The sequence below is a fragment of the Entelurus aequoreus genome, linkage group LG25, assembly GCF_033978785.1.
Source record: "Entelurus aequoreus isolate RoL-2023_Sb linkage group LG25, RoL_Eaeq_v1.1, whole genome shotgun sequence".
NCBI lineage: Eukaryota > Metazoa > Chordata > Actinopteri > Syngnathiformes > Syngnathidae > Entelurus > Entelurus aequoreus.
In genome coordinates this window covers 34,246,091-34,264,867 of record NC_084755.1, presented here as the reverse complement: position 1 = coordinate 34,264,867, position 18,777 = coordinate 34,246,091, and the positions used below count along the sequence as shown (strand labels likewise).

At 38.1% G+C, this 18,777-nt stretch overlaps 1 protein-coding gene across 3 annotated transcripts in view; it reads left to right on the top strand.

Annotated features, from left to right (window-relative positions):
- The window catches only part of LOC133642182 (proline-rich protein 12-like), a 65,600-nt gene extending 47,305 nt beyond the window's left edge, over window positions 1-18,295 (top strand). For all 3 annotated transcript variants that reach the window (XM_062036251.1, XM_062036250.1, XM_062036252.1), the window contains 7 exons: window positions 985-1,118; window positions 7,213-7,964; window positions 8,040-8,159; window positions 11,002-11,099; window positions 11,195-11,326; window positions 13,931-14,026; window positions 17,374-18,295. In XM_062036251.1, coding sequence (XP_061892235.1) covers window positions 985-1,118; window positions 7,213-7,964; window positions 8,040-8,159; window positions 11,002-11,099; window positions 11,195-11,326; window positions 13,931-14,026; window positions 17,374-17,508 — 1,467 coding nt within the window. In that variant the 3' untranslated portion in view covers window positions 17,509-18,295. The remainder of the gene's footprint in view (window positions 1-984; window positions 1,119-7,212; window positions 7,965-8,039; window positions 8,160-11,001; window positions 11,100-11,194; window positions 11,327-13,930; window positions 14,027-17,373) is intronic.
- Window positions 18,296-18,777: the final 482 nt, after the last annotated feature.

Here is an 18,777-nt window from a genome sequence, read left to right as displayed (position 1 = left end):
TCATATATATTCAGTTTTTTAAAGACACAACTTAATGTCAGCTTTGTGTTATAAGTGACAAAGTTTACTATTATGAATTATTACACGACTAGTATTAATTATTACACAGGTAAAAAACAACACAGTAAAAATAACAAAAAAGAGCAAAAAAAGTAATGTAATGAAAAAAAGCGGACATTTTTGTATGCAAAGGAAAACTGTTCATTTTTGTCAGTACGCAGATTTTCTCGATGGTTGTGTTTTATGTATAAATCACTTCTTGGGCTGCTTCCCCCTTATTTGTGTTCTTTTATGTGTAGATATTCCAGTCATAAGGTCACAGAACATACTAAGAATGTTTGTTCATAAAGCTAACCCAAATCTTGGAAAAAAAAGTGTTGAGATATGCTGCTCCATGGTCATGGAATAATTTACAAAAAGATCTGAGGTTACCTGAACTCATCACTTTGGGGGAATTTCAGGCCATTTTAAAGGATCAAGAAACTGTTTCTAATGGTGATTGTACTTGTTTTGAAGTTGTTTTTACTGAAACATGTTATACATTGTTTTGACCTATCACATGTTTTTATGTTAACATATGTAAGTAATTTATTTTTTTAATTGTGGTGTGTGACTGCTGCAGCTTTTTGTTGTTGTATGTATTTCTGTAACTTTGTCTTGCTGCCCTCTTGGGCAGGTCACTCTCGGAAAAGAGATTTTAATCTCAATTAGTTTTTTACCGGGTTAAATAAAGGTTATTGATTGATTGATATTGATAAAAATACAAAGGAATTGTTTTTGAAAAAAACAAAATTTGAATGGTTTGTTTTCCATTTTTTTAAGTACCAATTCTGGCAGGGTTTAAGCACCAGCAACATTTTAAAAGAACTGATAGTTCAAAGTACAGAGAGTACCGCATTGGTTCAAACGTCAACGATACACATCTCTACCCGCAATTCTTTCTGACAAATTGTTTACTGACTTTTTCATTTCTCTTTTCCTCAGTACCTGGGTTATTTTGGTGATGCCAAAATGCGATATCAGCGTTTGTATGTGAAGTTCCTGGAGAATGTCAACAAGAAAGACTATGTCAGAGTGTGTTCCAGAAAACCATGGCACAGGACTGGTCTGACCATGAGGTAAGTCAGATGGTTGGATATTGAAAATGTTTAATCACTTCATCCACTTAAACACCATTGATAGATATTTAAATTTTAAGTCAACTCCGTTTATGTTGACAACCCGTATAAGTCCTGGGGCCTCATGTATTAAGCGTGCGTACGCACAAAAAAATATGGCGTGCGCCCTTTTTCACAGCACTTTTGAGATGCATCAAGAGTGAACTGAACGTGGAACTTCATGGCTCAAGTACGCACGTTTCTACATGCCGTGGGTACGTCACAGAGGTGGTCGTCGGGCTTTGCCAACATTGGATTTCAACAATGTAAAAGGTCAAAGCAAAGTCACAAAATTATTATTAATATTTTAATTTTAATGAATATATAATTTTTTGCCACTTATTGCCATTACAATATTTTCTCGTGACTTCTTGCGACAGCTGCAGCAGTGGCCCGATTTTGTGTTACGTGGCTGCTACCGCAAGTAGCTCTCCTATGTTGTAATAATAAATTTAGTTGTTTTTTGTTTTTTTTAAATTTATGTCACGTGCGCCTGAAAGAGTGGCAGCACATCACAGTAGCTCCTTTGACTTCCCTAATTTTACTTTATTCTTGGTATTCTTCTCAACTTTTGTTGTTGTTTTTTAATCACTTATCTTTTCTTTAAAAAATAAAAAGAACAAATTCCCTGGTGAATCATTAGAGTTTGTCTAAGTCTAAGTCTATTCTTTTTGGTATGCTGGCATGTTTAAATTAAAAATATTTTAAACCAAATATTACATGATTTTCATGCAAAACTCTAATCTGGCTGTGAGCAGGCTAATGTATGAACACATTTTGCTGTAAATTACACATTTATCTTGGGGGTAATCCTAATCACGCACATGGTTTCTCACCTCTTGTAAAGTTTTACCTGTCTTTTCAAATGGGGTGAGCACTTCTTCATCTCTGAGCGTGGCATCTAAGGCGCATGGCTAACTTAGATAGAATTTGCTTATTTAAATGGGGGCGTGGACAGGGAATGGCTAGCTGCACGCCCACATGTGCGCTCAATTCCACGTTGATTGGGATGCTTGGATAAAGCGTGCACACACTTTAATACATCTGAAACTGTTGGTGTGTATATTTTCTTGATTTTCATAGGAAATCCATGCAACGCTTAATACATGAGGCCCCCATGTTGTGTTCTTCATATTATTATTATTACTGTCTGTTGCTTTTCTAATATTTGATACCCAAAAAGAAAATGTTTATGAAAAATATGTCCGTTTTTGTTGATGTATGTTGTCAACTTCATCATTAATGCTCGCGTGTGATTTGTGGTTATGTCAAAATGGAACTTGCCAGCCCCCTTTTGCGCAATCCCAAACTCCTTATCTCTTTAACAAAATTCACCTGTAGATATTTTTTTGATACTTCAGGAAAGATTTGTGCATTTAAAATAGTTCTGGTTGAGAGAAAGCCTGTCAGATATATTTTTGAAACAGTCAGAAGCATATGTGCGAGGGATAGGAACCAGACATTAGATGCTCTGCGCACAGAACAAACCAAGAGCTAGCATACAATGCTAGCCTTTGCATTTTACCACGCCCGCGTTGCCACTCAACTGCTCAGTCGGGCGCGGTGAGGGAAACGCGCGGCTGCTTCCTCACAGCATGGTTTTGGTATTTAGTTCCTTCCCAGTGCTCTTATTTTTTCGCTGTTTCGTTGTCTCTGCATCCTGGGGTCACGCCTCTTGTCTGTATGCCAGAACGAATCATTGATACACTAGACAGCTGTGATATCAGAAATGCAGAAGACCCCTCAAAGTTTCTATAAAAAATACTACTACTACTAATCTACACTCTAGTCTAAAACAGTGTTTCTTAAAGGCCTACTGAAAGCCACTACTAGCGACCACGCAGTCTGATAGTTTATATATCAATGATGAAATCTTAACATTGCAACACATGCCAATACGGCCGGGTTAACTTATAAAGTGCAATTTTAAATTTCCCAGGAAACTTCCGGTTGAAAACGTCTATGTATGATGACGTTTGCGCGTGACGTCGATGGTTGAAGCGGAAGTATTCGGACACATTGTATCCAATACAAACAGCTCTGTTTTCATCGCAAAATTCCACAGTATTCTGGACATCTGTGTTGGTGAATCTTTTGCAATTTGTTTAATGAACAATGGAGACTGCAAAGAAGAAAACTGTAGGTGGGATCGGTGTATTAGCGGCTGGCTGCAGCAACACAACCAGGAGGACTTTGAGTTGGATAGCAGACGCGCTATCCGACGTTAGCCGCCGACCGCATCGATGATCGGGTGAAGTCCTTCGTCGCGCCGTCGATCGCTGGAACGCAGGTGAGCACGGGTGTTGATGAGCAGATGAGGGCTGGCGTAGGTGGAGCGCTAATGTTTTTATCATAGCGCTGACGAGGTCACGTAGCTAAGTTAGCTTCAATGGCGTCGTTAGCAACAGCATTGCTAGGCTTCGACAGGCAGCACAGCATTAACCGTGTGGTTACAGGTCCAGTGTTTGGTTCGGTGTCTCCTGATAGTAGTATTGTTGATCTTCTGTCTATCCTTCCAGTCAGGGGCTTATTTCTTTTGTTTCTATCTGCATTTAAGCACGATGCTATCACGTTAGCTCCGTAGCTAAAGTGCTTCACAGATGTATTGTCGTGGAGATAAAAGTCACTGTGAATGTCCATTTCGCATTCTCGACTCTCATTTTCAAGAGGATATAGTTATCAGAGGTGGTTTAAAATACAAATCCGTGATCCACAATAGAAAAGTGTGGAATCCAATGAGCCCTTGTACCTAAGTTACGGTCAGAGCGAAAAAAGATACGTCCTGCACTGCACTCTAGTCCTTCACTCTTACATTCCTCATCCATGAATCTTTCATCCTCGCTCAAATTAATGGGGTAATCATCGCTTTCTCGGTCCGAATCGCTCTCGCTGCTGGTGTAAACAATGGCGAAGTGTGAGGAGCCCTTCAACCTGCGACGTCACGCTACTTCCGGTACAGGCAAGGCTTTTTTTTATTAGCGACCAAAAGTTGCAAACTTTATCGTCGATGTTCTCTACTAAATCCTTTCAGCAAAAATATGGCAATATCGCGAAATGATCTAGTATGACACATAGAATGGATCTGCTATCCCCGTTTAAATAAAAAAAATTCATTTCAGTAGGCCTTTAACCTTTGTGTAATGTTCATATTGTTGTTACTCAGCCAGTGTTTGTGGGTCTGATGGACCCTTTACATTTTGTGGCTTTTATTGCCTCACAATCAAACACTTTTATGTTAAAATACTGAACAGATGTTTACCTTATCACAATAAACATCCGTTCAGTATTTTAACATAAAAGTGTTTGATTGTGAGGCATTAAAAGCCACAAAATGCAACAGGTCCATCAGACCCACAAACGCTGGCTGAGTAACAACAATATGAACGTTGCACGGAAAATTTTCTCGGCCAGTTTCTGCATCCCACAGGGATTCTTCTTTTGTGTTTCTGCACCTGCGGTTCCCACACAAGGTTTCAACATTGTTTGTCAACACTGTCTGCTCTCATTTTCTCGCACATTTGACCCTCTGATGTTCTGTGTACCTACACTTTGTCCTTTGAACCCAGAAAACACCAGAAAGACACCCGTAAACTAAACAAAGAAAAACCTGATGAAACAGGTCATAACAACATTCTAATGTAGTTTAATTTAGCACAACATAATTGTATGCATATGTACTTGTCCTTAGTTATTTATGAGTCCCTTCAATGCAGTATATTTGTTTTTTCCCCCCAATCAGTCTGACCTAAGCCTAAGGTTTATGGGTTGAATAAATAGTAGTCACATGGTTTCATAACATTTGACATTGTAGAATTTGCCCTCTAGTGGTTTCTCCTGACCACCACACACTGGCACGAGAGCCCGGTATTCAGGTTGGATCAAGTCTTTTATTTCCATACACCAGTATGATTTGCTTTTCAGCAGTATATAGTTAGGACTTTTCAGTCCGGCGTGTCTCTCTCTCGCTCCAACTCCAACACCCGTGTCTCGGCCCGGCTGCTGCTAATAAGCATGGCAGGTGATTTGGATGATCAATCCCAGCTGGGTACTCCAATCACCTGCCAGCTGTGCTTCGAGTCCGGTCCTTCCACACCCCGCTACGCGGCAGGCCCGCAGACCACGCCCCCCTCCACAGACATATAATCATTGAATAAGATTAAAATCAAAAGTAAGATTACTAATATTTGAGTGGAACACTTTGGCCCCTGGTCTAAAAGACTTCAAAGTGTCTTTTTGTTTTGTGAACCATGCAGCCAAATTACAAACAATGTTTTCCTTGTCCGGTAGTTTTCTTAAAAAACATGGGCGCTGTCAAGAACTCTGGGCTCCAGGGAAGAAAAAGTTTGAGTAACAGGAATGATTTTCTAGTACAGAATGCATGAAATGGGAGTGCTAATAGCATGTAGACCTATAAGCCCACTGCAGTGAGTCAACAAAACATGTTGACTCACTGCAGGTGAGGGGGGAAGCGCTCAGAAGCAGAGAAACACTACTGTAAAGAATATATACACAAAACAGGAAGTGGAACCAAAATAAGAGCGCAAGACCGGAAGTGAACCCAGAAAACAACAGAAAGATACTCATAAACTAAACAAAGAAAAACCTAATGAAGCAGGTCATAACAACATTATTAATGTAGTTTATTTATTTAATAATTCTATGCATATTTATTTGTCCTTAATTACAATGCAGTTAATTATTATTTTTTTCCAATCAGCCTTATGAGTAGAGATGTCCGATAATATCAGCCTGCCGATATTATCGGCCGATATATGAGTTAAAACGTAATATCGGAAATTATCGGTATCGGTTTTTTTATTATCGGTATCATTTTTTTTTTATTTTTTTTTTATTAAATCAACATACAAAACACAAGATACCCTTACAATTAGTGCACCAACCCAAAAAACCTCCCTCCCCCATTTACACTCATTCACACAAAAGGGTTGTTTCTTTCTGTTATTAATATTCTGGTTCCTACATTATATATCAATATATATCAATACAGTCTGCAAGGGATACAGTCCGTAAGCACACATGATTGTGCGTGCTGCTGGTCCACTAGTAGTACTAACCTTTAACAGTTAATTTTACTAATTTTCATTCATTACTAGTTTCTATGTAACTGTTTTTATATTGTTGTACTTTCTTTTTTATTCAAGAAAATGTTTTTAATTTATTTATCTTATTTTACTAATTTTTAAAAAAAGTACCTTTTCTTCACCATACCTGGTTGTCCAAATTAGGCATAATAATGTGTTAATTCCACGACTGCATATATCGGTTGATATCGGTATCGGTTGATATCGGTATCGGTAATTAAAGAGTTGGACAATATCGGATATCGGCAAAAAGCCATTATCGGACATCCCTATTTATGAGTTAAATAAATAATAGTCACATGGTTTCATAACATTTGACATATAATCATTGAATAAGATTTAAATCAAAAGTAAGATTACTAATATTTGAGTGGGTTCCGGGGCCCCTCAGTAGTGGAACAGTTTGATCCAAAATGTTAATAACCTCTTGTCTAAAATACTTCAAAGTGTCTTTTTATTTTGTGACCCATGCAGCCAAATTACAAACAATGTTTTCCTTGTCCGTTAGTTTTTTTTTTTATAAACATGTGGCGCTGTCAAGAACTCTGGGCCCCAAGGAAGAAAAGGTTTGAGTAACAGGAATGAGTTTTTAGTATAAAATGCATGAAATGGGAGTGCTAATAGCATGTAGACCTATAAGCACACTGCAGTGAGTCAACAAAACATGTTGACTCACTGCAGGTGAGGGGGGAAGCGCTCAGAAGCAGAGTATATGTAAAGACAATGTAAACAAAACAGGAAGTGGAACCAAAATAAGAGCGCAAGACAGGAAGTGAACCCAGAAAACACCAGAAAGACGCCCATAAACTAAAAGAAAACAGGTCTTAACAACATTATTAATGTAGTTTATTTGTTTTAGCACAAAATAATTGTATGCATATTTATTTGTCCTTGGTTATTAATGAGTCCCTTCAATGCAGTATTTTTGTCTCTTTTTTTTTTTCACCCGTCAGGCGACAAGCGCTGCCAAAACCACTGCCTGCCACTCACAACCAAACCCCGCCGCGAGTGGACAGGGACGAGAGGGACAAGGACAGACAGAAGGAGCAGAAAGAACGTGAAAAGGAGCAAGGAGAGAGGCTGCAAAGGGAGAAATTAGAACGAGAGCGGAAGGACAAAGTGGAGAAGGAGAAAAAAGAGGAGCAGGAGAGGGACAGAAAAGAAAAAGAAAATGGGGAAAAAGAGCAAAAGGAGCGACGGGAAAGGGAGCAGAAAGAGCGGGAGCGCAAAGAAAAGGACAAAACGTCACCCCTCAAACGGGACAGTGAAAGACGGGAGGAGGAAAAAGATGGGGAGAAGGGAAAAAACGAGAAAGAACACAAAGAGCGAGAGAACAGGAACAGCGAACTGAGGGAAAGGGAGGAACAGGAGCGGGAAAGCAAGGAAAAGGAGAAACAGCCAAAAGAAGCGAGGGATGGAGATAAAGAGAAGGAGAGATGGTCCGAAAGAGGTGTCACAGAGAGGGGGAAACAAAAGGAGGTGAGAAGTGATCGTGGAGAAAAGGAGGTCCTGGAGGACAAAGGAGGTGCTTTACAGTGTGTGACGGAGGAAGAAAGAACAGCTGAAAAGAAAATGTCCCGTCAGTCCAGGAGTAAAACGTCAAAGGACAAGACAGAAGCTCCTCCAAAGAAGAGGAAGAAGTGGATGAAGGAGGTGCCGTCTTCCTCCTCCGACTCAGACTCCTCCCTCCCCAGCGAAGCTGAAGGTCAGCATCACATTCCACTCATCAACACACTTCATAAACTCAGCATGTTCCTTTTTTTGTTTTTTGTTTTTTTAGGGCCGACGCGGGTTGGAGCCAACAGTCGGGCCATGAGGGAGATGTTCAGGAGCTACGTGGAGATGTTGGTCAGCACGGCGCTCGACCCCGACATGATTCAAGCCCTGGAGGACACAGACGGTGAGAAGATGTTTCTGTGACATCTGTCAACTCGTCAAAAAGGCTCATTGGCGAGGCCGTCCCGCTCACAACGTTGTGGAGTGACCGTCCTCAACGGCTATGTATTTTATGGAACGTCGGAAATAAATAGCCAGGATGTCGCAAATGAGCTGAATGTAAAATGACCTTTCCTTTTCGAATAGAATAGAATAGAATAAAATGGACTTTATTGTCATTATTTTTGCATATAACGAGATTAAGGACTACAATTTAAGGTGCGGTAGTGGGAACAAATATGGGGTAAAAATAAATTACAAAAGAGGTAATAAAAAAATTTAAAAAAATAAAAAACTAACAATTGAAATAAACAGACTACTATCCAATAAAAATAATAAGCAATCCTGTACAATATACAAAACACTGTAGAAATACAAAATACTGTGCAATATACAGAACAAGACAAGAGTACCAGAGTAATAAATAACAATCAGTGTCGGATGAGTAAAAGAGTAATTTGGTCACAAAGATTGCAGGTATTTCTGTGAATGTAATAATGGGCTACTTTTTTATTTTGTCCATCATTCGCTGTCATTGTGTGAGACATGAATACACGTTTTTTCCCCGTGCATTCTAAATAGCGAAAAATGGCTTCCAAGAGGCGGCTAACAATGCAGGTAATGCGGAGTCATCTATAACGCTTATAAAAAAAAAAAAAAGCCCAACATCCAAAAACCGTGACCTGCATATTACCGCAGTTAAGCAATAGCGATTATAGCGATGGCATTATGGGCGCTAACACGGAGGCACTACTTTTTTTTGGCTTTGGGACACCGTGCCTTGCTCCTCACTCGCAATACAATAGGCAGGGATGACATTTGGATTTTCTAAGTGTGTATGGGGAGGGGCACAAATGGCTTGAGAACAGGCAGCGTGGTTTGAAGTATTAGATAAGTGTTTTGGATTATTAAGAATTAGAGATGTCCGATAATGGCTTTTTTGCCGATATCTGATATTCCGATATTGTCCAACGATTCCGATATCAACCGATACCGATATATACAGTCGTGGAATTAACACATTATTATTCCTAATTTTGTTGTGATGCCCCGCTGGATGCATTAAACAATGTAACAAGGTTTTCCAAAATAAATCAACTCAAGTTATGGAAAAAAATGCCAACATGGCACTGCCATATTTATTATTGAAGTCACAAAGTGCATTATTTTTTTTAACATGCCTCAAAACAGCAGCTTGGAATTCTGGACATGCTCTCCCTGAGAGAGCATGAGGAGGTTGAGGTGGGAGGTAGCGGGGGGGTGTATATTGTAGCGTCCCGGAAGAGTTAGTGCTGCAAGGGGTTCTGGGTATTTGTTCTGTTGTGTTTATGTTGTGTTACGGTGCGGATGTTCTCCCGAAATGTGTTTGTCATTCTTGTTTGGTGTGGGTTCACAGTGTGGCGCATATTTGTAACAGTGTTAAAGTTGCTTATACGTCCACCCTCAGTGTGACCTGTATGGCTGTTGACCAAGTATGCGTTGCATTCACTTGTGTGTGTGAAAAACCGTAGATATTATGTGACTGGGCCGGCACGCAAAGGCAGTTTACTGGCGCTCTGTACTTCTTCCTACGTCCGTGTACACAGCGGCGTTTTAAAAAGTCATAAATTCTACTTTTTGAAACCAATACCGATAATTTTGAAACCGATACCGATAATTTCCGATATTACATTTTAAAGCATTTATCGGCCGATAATATCGGCAGTCCGATATTATCGGACATCTTAGACTTAGACTTAGACAAACTTTAATGATCCACAAGGGAAATTGTTCAACACAGTAGCTCAGTTACAATGATGGAAAGGACAATGCAGGTATAAATAGACTAATATAGCTATAAAAAAATCTAACATATATACGAATATATACATAATATGTGTACAGAGTAATTTATATACAGATATATTATATTATGTCTATAACATATATACAATATAAAGCAATGACCATGTACAATATTACAGTATATACAGTCTATATGACAGCAGCAGCATAAAATGGAGAGTAGGTCCAGCAGGAAATAGAAAATAGACATTATAAACAAAGAGAAGTAGCTAACATGTCAGGTGTCAGGTAATAGGCAGATGTCATCTATTGCTGTACGGCGAGTGATTATACAGCTGGATGGAGTGTGGAATGAAGGAGTTCTTGAATCGCACAGTGCGGGAAGGAAGTTGAAGGAGCCTGTTGGAGTATGAACTCCGCTGTCCCTTAATTGTCTCTAATTAATAGTTATAGATCCTGTTTGCAACTTCCTCACAGGAACATTTTTCAAAGCCAAAAAGATATTGACCGGCTAGCTTTTGTTACCATTAGCGGTTTAACGGAACAGTTTTCTTTTAAATGGCTTGTGGAGTAACGTGTGACAAAATTACTGGAAAAAGCACTCTGCAGTAAAGAATAATTTTTTGAAAAATCCTGAATCTAGACAGAAATCTTGATCACCCCCAAAATATAATCACTTCTTCCTCCTGCCATTTCCTGAAAGTTCGAACAAAAGCCACCCATAACTTTTTTGAAAAAAAAAAACAGAGTGAACCCTCTTGTCAGTCATCCACTGTCTTTGTCTCTGTGGGGGGAGGCGGGGCTGCTACCATACACCCAGATCTGGAACACCCCTAAAATCTAATCACTTCTCCTATTTCTGACAGTTTCATCCACTCATTGAGTCATGTTGCAATCAAACACCTAACTAACTGACAGACCAACAAACCCTGGCAATTACTTACACCCCCTGGCGGAGGTAATGAGAAGAAATAACGTGTTTTTTAAATTCAATCGTGTTGTTTTACTTTTATTATACTTAGACGAGTTGTACCTGCCGCCCATGAGGAAGATCGACAGCATGCTGAGCGAGCAAAAGAAGAAGCTGCTGAGGAGAGCCAACATGAGTGCTCAGCACCAGGTGAAGCATGGCATCTAACAATCAGCAGCAATGGAGGAAGTTGAGCTCAAGTTAAAGCTTTTTGTTTCACATGTGTGTGTCTTATCTGTCGCTAGGAGGCGCTTCATATGTTCCCCAAAATGACTGCAGACCCGCTGGACTCCGGGACGGTTAAAGTGCGCCTCGGTGGTGAATGCTACAACCGCAAAACCCTAAACCACGGCAAGAGGAGCGTTCCCAAGCAACAAGTAAGCGCAATTACACGTTATTGACATAGAGATTTGGACATAGTTGGGGTCAGGTTATGAATAATAACACATTAATTACACATTATTAACATAAAACCATAAAACATTAATAACTTAAGCTGCAACAGTTAGACCAGTGGTTCTTAACCTGGGTTCGATCGAACCCGAGGGGTTCGGTGAGTCGGCCTCAGGGGTTCGGCGGAGGTCAAGACACACCCGGCTCATCGTGTAAATAAAAACTTCTCCCTATCGGCGTATTACGGATACGGCAACAGCAGAAGTCACACTGATTTGCAGGCGTGCAATTTGTTGTGAGTTGATGCACTGTGTTGGTGTTGTTCTTGGAACAAGGTGATGTTCATGCACGCTTCATTTTGTGCACCAGAAAAAAACAACCTACTACTTTGTCTTGAATTTTAAAAAAACAAAAAAAAACATTCAGTTTTTCACTAAAGAAGGGTTCGGTGAATGCGCATATAAAATTGGCGGGGTTCTGTAGCTCCAAGAAGGTTAAGAACCACTGTACTAGAGTCTGTGAACATTGCTCCAAAGTCAGGATTTTTTGTTGATATAATGTGCATACAAAAGCTAAAGAAGGACTTCCCTGTTCATCCCCGAAAAAAAAACGCCAGCTGACTTTTGTCATAATTTTGCCAAGTGAAATTCAGATTATTGTTATAATATTTCCAAAATGTTAAAGTTTTCTTATAAAATTGTGACTTTTGTCGAGTAAAATTACGACTCTTTCCATAAAATTGGGAAAATGTTAAGCTTTTCTTGTAAAAATGTGACTGTTATTCAGTAAAATTCCAACTTTTATCATTATATTGCACAAATGTTCAGTTTGTCTTGTAAAATTTTGACTTGCGTTGAGTAAAATTACGACTTTTATCATAATAATAGAGGTCGGCATTTGTCGGAGGTCTCAAGAAGGTAAAAAATACAATAATGAGTGTGTGTGTGTTCTGGTATTTCCACCCTTCTTGAGACATCAACAAGTTAGGACCGAAATCATGGTCTCAATACGGAAAACCATTGCATCTAATAGAGAGCCAAATACTAGAGCAGTGGTTATAGTTATGAATAATAACACATTAATTACACATTATTAACATAAAACCATAAAACGTTTATAACTTAAACTAACAGACTAAAAACAGGGACCAGTTTGGGGAGATTTGGACATAGTTGGGGATCCTAGTTATGAATAATAACACGTTAATTACACATTATTGACATCAAACCATAAAACGTTAATAACTTCAAAACTAACAGACTAAAGATTGTTGCAGCACAAACGAATAGGACATGTTTGGGGAGATTTAGACATAGTTGGGGGGGTGGGGGGGTCTAGTTATGAATAACAACACGTTAATTACACATTATTAACATAAAACCATAAAACGTTTATAACTTAAACTGTAACAGTTAGACCAAATATGGGACAAGTTTGGGGAGATTTGGACATAGTTGGAGCTCAAGTTATGAATAATAACACGTTAATTACACATTATTGACATCAAACCATAAAACGTTAATAACTTCAAAACTAACAGACTAAAGATTTTTGCTGCACAAACGAAAAGGACAAGTTTGGGGAGATTTGGACATAGTTGGGGGGGGGGTCTAGTTATGAATAATAACAAGTTAGTTACACATTATTAACATGAAACCATAAAACGTTAATAACTTAAACTGTAACAGTTAGACTAAAAACGGGGACAAGTTTGGGGAGATTTGGACATAGTGGGGGTCTAGTTATGAAAAATAACACGTTAATTACACATTATTAACATGAAACTATAAAACGTTAATAACTTAAACTATAACAGACTAAAAATGGGGACAAATTTGAGGAGATTTGGACATAGTTGGGGAGGGGGGTCTAGTTATGAATAATAACTCGTTAATTACACATTATTAACATAAAACCATAAAACATTAATAACTTAAACTAGCAGACTAAAAACGGGCACAAGTTTGGGGAGATTTGGACATAGTTGGGGATCCTAGTTATGAAAAATAACACGTTAATTACACTTTATTGACATCAAACCATAAAACGTTAATAACTTCAAAACTATAACAGTTAGACTAAAGATTGTTGCAGCAGTCAGTCCTACACTGTTCCAATGTCCATTTCTCCGATGATGCAATTGTTGATGACTGAAATGTTGATACCAACCAAACTTAACCCCCCTCCATATCCCACACCCCGGATTGTAAATAATGTAAATAATTCAATGTATATACTCTGATGATTATCTTGTGTGATGACTGTATTATGATGATAGTATATATGATAGTATATATCTGTATCATGAATCAATTTAAGTGGACCCCGACTTAAACAAGTTGAAAAACTTATTCGGGTGTTACCATTTAGTGGTCAATTGTACGGAATATGTACTTCACTGTGCAATCTACTAACAAAAGTTTCAATCAATCAATCAAAGTCACTTTTTGGAAAGGTTTCAATTCAGCAAAGATCACAGCTTAACGTGTCCCGTGATTGATTGCTCACATTCTACTTACCCACGTTAATGATATTTACAATATTTTTTATAACTGCTAAAACTAATTCTCTGTTACATTCATTTCCAGGATCTGAAGATCTCTATTGAGACGTGCCGTATCTACAGTCTGTACCACTCCCTGCACCACTACAAGTATCACACCTTCCTCCATTGCAAGAAGGAGGTAAGGATGCAGCTTTGTGCGCTTTTTATATTCAAAGTAGCTTGGAAGAAGTTATCTTGTTAAATGTACTTCTGGGCAAACATTTACTTCCGTTTGTGTGTACTGCATGTCACCGAGGATCACATCAAATGATAATATTAACAAAATACTTTAACCCTTGTGCAACGTTCATATTGTTGTTACTCAGCCAGTGTTTGTGGGTCTGATGGACCCGTTGCATTTTGTGGCTTTTAATGCCTCACAATCAAACACTTTTATGTTAAAATACTGAACAGATGTTTACCTTATCCCAATAAACATCTGTTCAGTACTTTAACATAAAAGTGTTTGATTTATGGAGAAGAAACGCTACTTTTACTTCGCTCCATTTATCTACATTCAGCTCGCTACTCGCTACTGATTTTTATCGATCTGTTAAGGCACGCTTTGTTTGTTTTGGTTTGTCAGACATACCTTCAAAGTAGGAACTATCACATGCCTGCGTTTCACCAATCAAATACAGTCACTGGTGATGTTTGACTCCGTTTCACCAATCAAACAGAGCCAGGCGGTCACATGACCGCCTAGTCATGTGACCGCCGCGGAAACATAAAGTTTCAGCGACAAAACAACAACAAGCTTAAAGGCCTACTGAAATGAAATTGTTTTATTTAAACGGGGATAGCAGATCCATTCTATGTGTCAAACTTGATCATTTCGCGATATTGCCATATTTTTGCTGAAAGGATTTAGTATAGAGCAGGAGTCACCAACCTTTTTGAAACCAAGAGCTACTTCTTGGGTACTGATTAATGCGAAGGGCTACCAGTTTGATACACACTTAAATAAATTGCCAGAAATAGCCAATTTGCTCAATTTACCTTTAACTCTATGTTATTATTAATAATTAATGATATTTACACTTAATTGAACGGTTTAAAAGAGGAGAAAACACGAAAAAAATGACAATTAAATTTTGAAACATAGTTTATCTTCAATTTCGACTCTTTAAAATTCAAAATTAAACCGAAAAAAAGAAGAGAAAAACTAGCTAATTCGAATCTTTTTAAAAAATTTAAAAAAGAATTTATGGAACATCATTAGTAATTTTTTCTGATTAAGATTAATTTTAGAATTTTGATGACATGTTTTAAATAGGTTAAAATCCAATCTACAATTTTTTTTTAGAATATATAACAAATTGGACCAAGCTATATTTCTAACAAAGACAAATCATTATTTCTTCTAGATTTTTCAGAACAAAAAATTTAAAAGAAATTCAAAAGACTTTGAAATAAGATTTAAATTTGATTCTACAGATTTTCTAGATTTGCCAGAATAATTTTTTTGAATTTTAATCATAAGTTTGAAGAAATATTTCACAAATATTCTTCGTGGAAAAAACAGAAGCTAAAATGAAGAATTAAATTAAAATTTATTTATTATTATTTACAATAAAAAAAATAAGTTTACTTGAACATTGATTTAAATTGTCAGGAAAGAAGAGGAAGGAATTTAAAAGGTAAAAAGGTATATGTGTTTAAAAATCATAAAATCATTTTTAAGGTTGTATTTTTTCTCTAAAATTGTCTTTCTGAAAGTTATAAGAAGCAAAGTAAAAAAAATTAATGAATTTATTTAAACAAGTGAAGACCAAGTCTTTAAAATATTTCCTTGGATTTTCAAATTCTATTTGAGTTTTGTCTCTCTTAGAATTAAAAATGTCGGGCAAAGCGAGACCAGCTTGCTAGTAAATAAATACAATTTAAAAAATAGAGGCAGCTCACTGGTAAGTGCTGCTATTTGAGCTATTTTTAGAACAGGCCAGCGGGCTACTCATCTGGTCCTTACGGGCTACCTGGTGCCCGCGGGCACCGCGTTGGTGACCCCTGGTATAGAGCAACGACGATAAAGTTCGCAACTTTTGGTCTCTGATAAAAAAAAGCCTTGCCCCTACCGGAAGTAGCGTGACGTAATCAGTTGATCGCCTCCTCATATTTTCCTATTGTTTTTAATGCAGCTAGAGCGATTCGGACCAAGAAAAGCTGTCACCGCAGGCTGATGTTAGCTTCCCTGCTATGAATTACTGTCAAATGTACATCGTGTGGGGACATTTATTAACACACTGCAGCCTCATAGACAGACAAGACACACACACACACACGCATAGTCGCACACACACACACGCATGCATACAAACACCAATCAGACGTGCACAGTGTGTTCCCAGGTGCAGCCCACACCTATCAGTTTATGGTTTGCGTAAAGGCTAACTTGTTATTTTCCTTTGTAATCTCTGCCTACTGAGCCTATGGTGCTGTTAAGTTATTGTGGCTCAATTTTCCTTAATTTTTTTTATGTTAATGTATTATTATTTAATATATATTATTGTTTTAGTTGCTTAAGAGATATTCCTGGCTCTGAATTTGCTCATTGATATTTTTATGTTTTTGTGCATTATTTAATAATAATAATAATAATAATTAGAGATGTCGATGCCGATATATGCGTTAAAATGTAATATCGGAAATTATCGGTATCGGTTTTTTATTATCGGTATCGTTTTTTTTGTTTTGTTGTTGTTGTTGTTGTTTTTTAATTAAATCAACATAAAAAACACAAGATACACTTACAATTAGTGCACCAACCCAAAAAACCTCCCTCCCCCATTTACACTCATTCACACAAAAGGGTTGTTTCTTTCTGTTATTAATATTCTGGTTCCTACATTATATATCAATATATATCAATACAGTCTGCAAGGGATACAGTCCGTAAGCACACATGATTGTGCGTGCTGCTGGTCCACTAATAGTACTAACCTTCAACAGTTAATTTTACTCATTTTCATTCATTACTAGTTTCTATGTAACTGTTTTTATATTGTTGTACTTTCTTTTTTATTCAAGAAAATGTTTTTAATTTATTTATCTTATTTTACAATTTTTTTTTAAAAAGTACCTTATCTTCACCATACCTGGTTGTCCAAATTAGGCATAATAATGTGTTAATTCCACGACTGCATATATCGGTTGATATCGGTATCGGTAATTAAAGAGTTGGACAATATCGGAATATCGGATATCGGCAAAAAGCCATTATCGGACATCCCTAATAATAATGGATTTTATATTTGTTGCCGTCATCATTAAACAAACAGGTTACTCATCAGTACTTGAGTAGTTTTTTCACAACATACTTTTTACTTTTACTCAAGTAAATATTTGGGTGACTACTCCTTACTTTTACTTGAGTAATACATCTCTAAAGTAACAGTACTCTTACTTGAGTACAATTTCCGGCTACTCTGCCCACCCCTGACTTTAACGAGTGCCAACGTATTTGGCACGTGTGTGCGCTGTGTGCAGACGGACAGCATCGAACAGGCGGCAGACGACCCCGGCCAGGAGGAGGTGGTGCAGCAGTGCATGGCCAACCAGAGCTGGCTGGAGAAGCTCTTCAGCTCCTTCCTGGAACTGCTCAGCCTCAGCACCAAAGCCTGAACACGGACATCAGTCCAACCTAAAAAAAAAAAAGTCTCCCGGGGTTTGTCAAACAAATCAATAAAAGACGGCGTTGTCGGTTTATTGGTGGGGGTGGAAAAAAAAGGTTGAATAACTTGCGGTAAGAGTCACTCTCGGACTTTTTACTCCAAAGAAGCTTCAATAATGTGAAGAAGGTTTGTGGACACCGCACGTCCACACAGACAAACACATCTTTAAGTAATGTACTGATAATTATGCTTTGTATCATTTATACAAGGACATTTTTAAAAAATGAACATCCTAAAAAAAAAAAAGAGGGATAAATAGCTGTAAATATTTTTTGAAAAATGTTTTAAAGGGGTATAAATAAAATAGAGTGTTTGCGCCTCTCAGACCTCCACGAGTGAAACTAGTGAAAAAGATTTAACGCGACTATGTAATAGTCCTTTTATTGTCCCGACGCTTGAGATTCTCATGTATTTCAATGGAGCTGCGTTATGTATGTCTCTTCTTCAAAGTGCAGTCCCAGAGGGGGGGTGTCGCTCCCGTGAAACAAAGTGGTAACGGCGTCACAATTTACGTCCTGAGTGACGTGAAAAGATAAATGTGCGTGTTTAACGTGTGTCCTTTTTATCTGTCTGTCGTCGATTGATACTTCCGTTGATTTGACCTTCTTTGCAGAGCTTTTCTGTTGTTTTGATGTGTAAATATTGTACAGCTTCTTCATTCGCCACCTCCAAGTTCCTCTTCTGTACATAAAATTCCTGTATTTGACAAAAGTAAAATAAACCATTCCACTGACAAACGTGAACATGTCTACGCTGACGTCATTTCACAGGTGGAAACTTCACTGTTTTCCTTTCAACGTCCACACTGCCTTTCCTCTCACTATTTTCAACCTTCTTCCAATTCACCTATCTGAAATCGGCCGTGCTGATATTAAATCAGTGAATATTAGAAGTATTATGAGCATAATCATATCACACCCATCCTCAAAATCACTCCACTGGCTCCCTATTGCATGCCGGACCCAATTCAAGATTAACCTGCTAACACATCAATGCATCTACAGCAGGGGTGCTCATTACGTCGATCGCGATCTACCGGTCGATCCCAGAGGGTGTGTCAGGCGATCGCCAGCCAGGCATTAAAAAAATAGTCCTAAAAATAAGCGATAATAAATCTTCACTATGACGTCACTTTCGTCACTTGATTGACATTCACGGCACCCGAGGGTCTTCTGAGATGACGCTGGCTGCTGCCAGCTCTTTAAAATTACCGACAGGA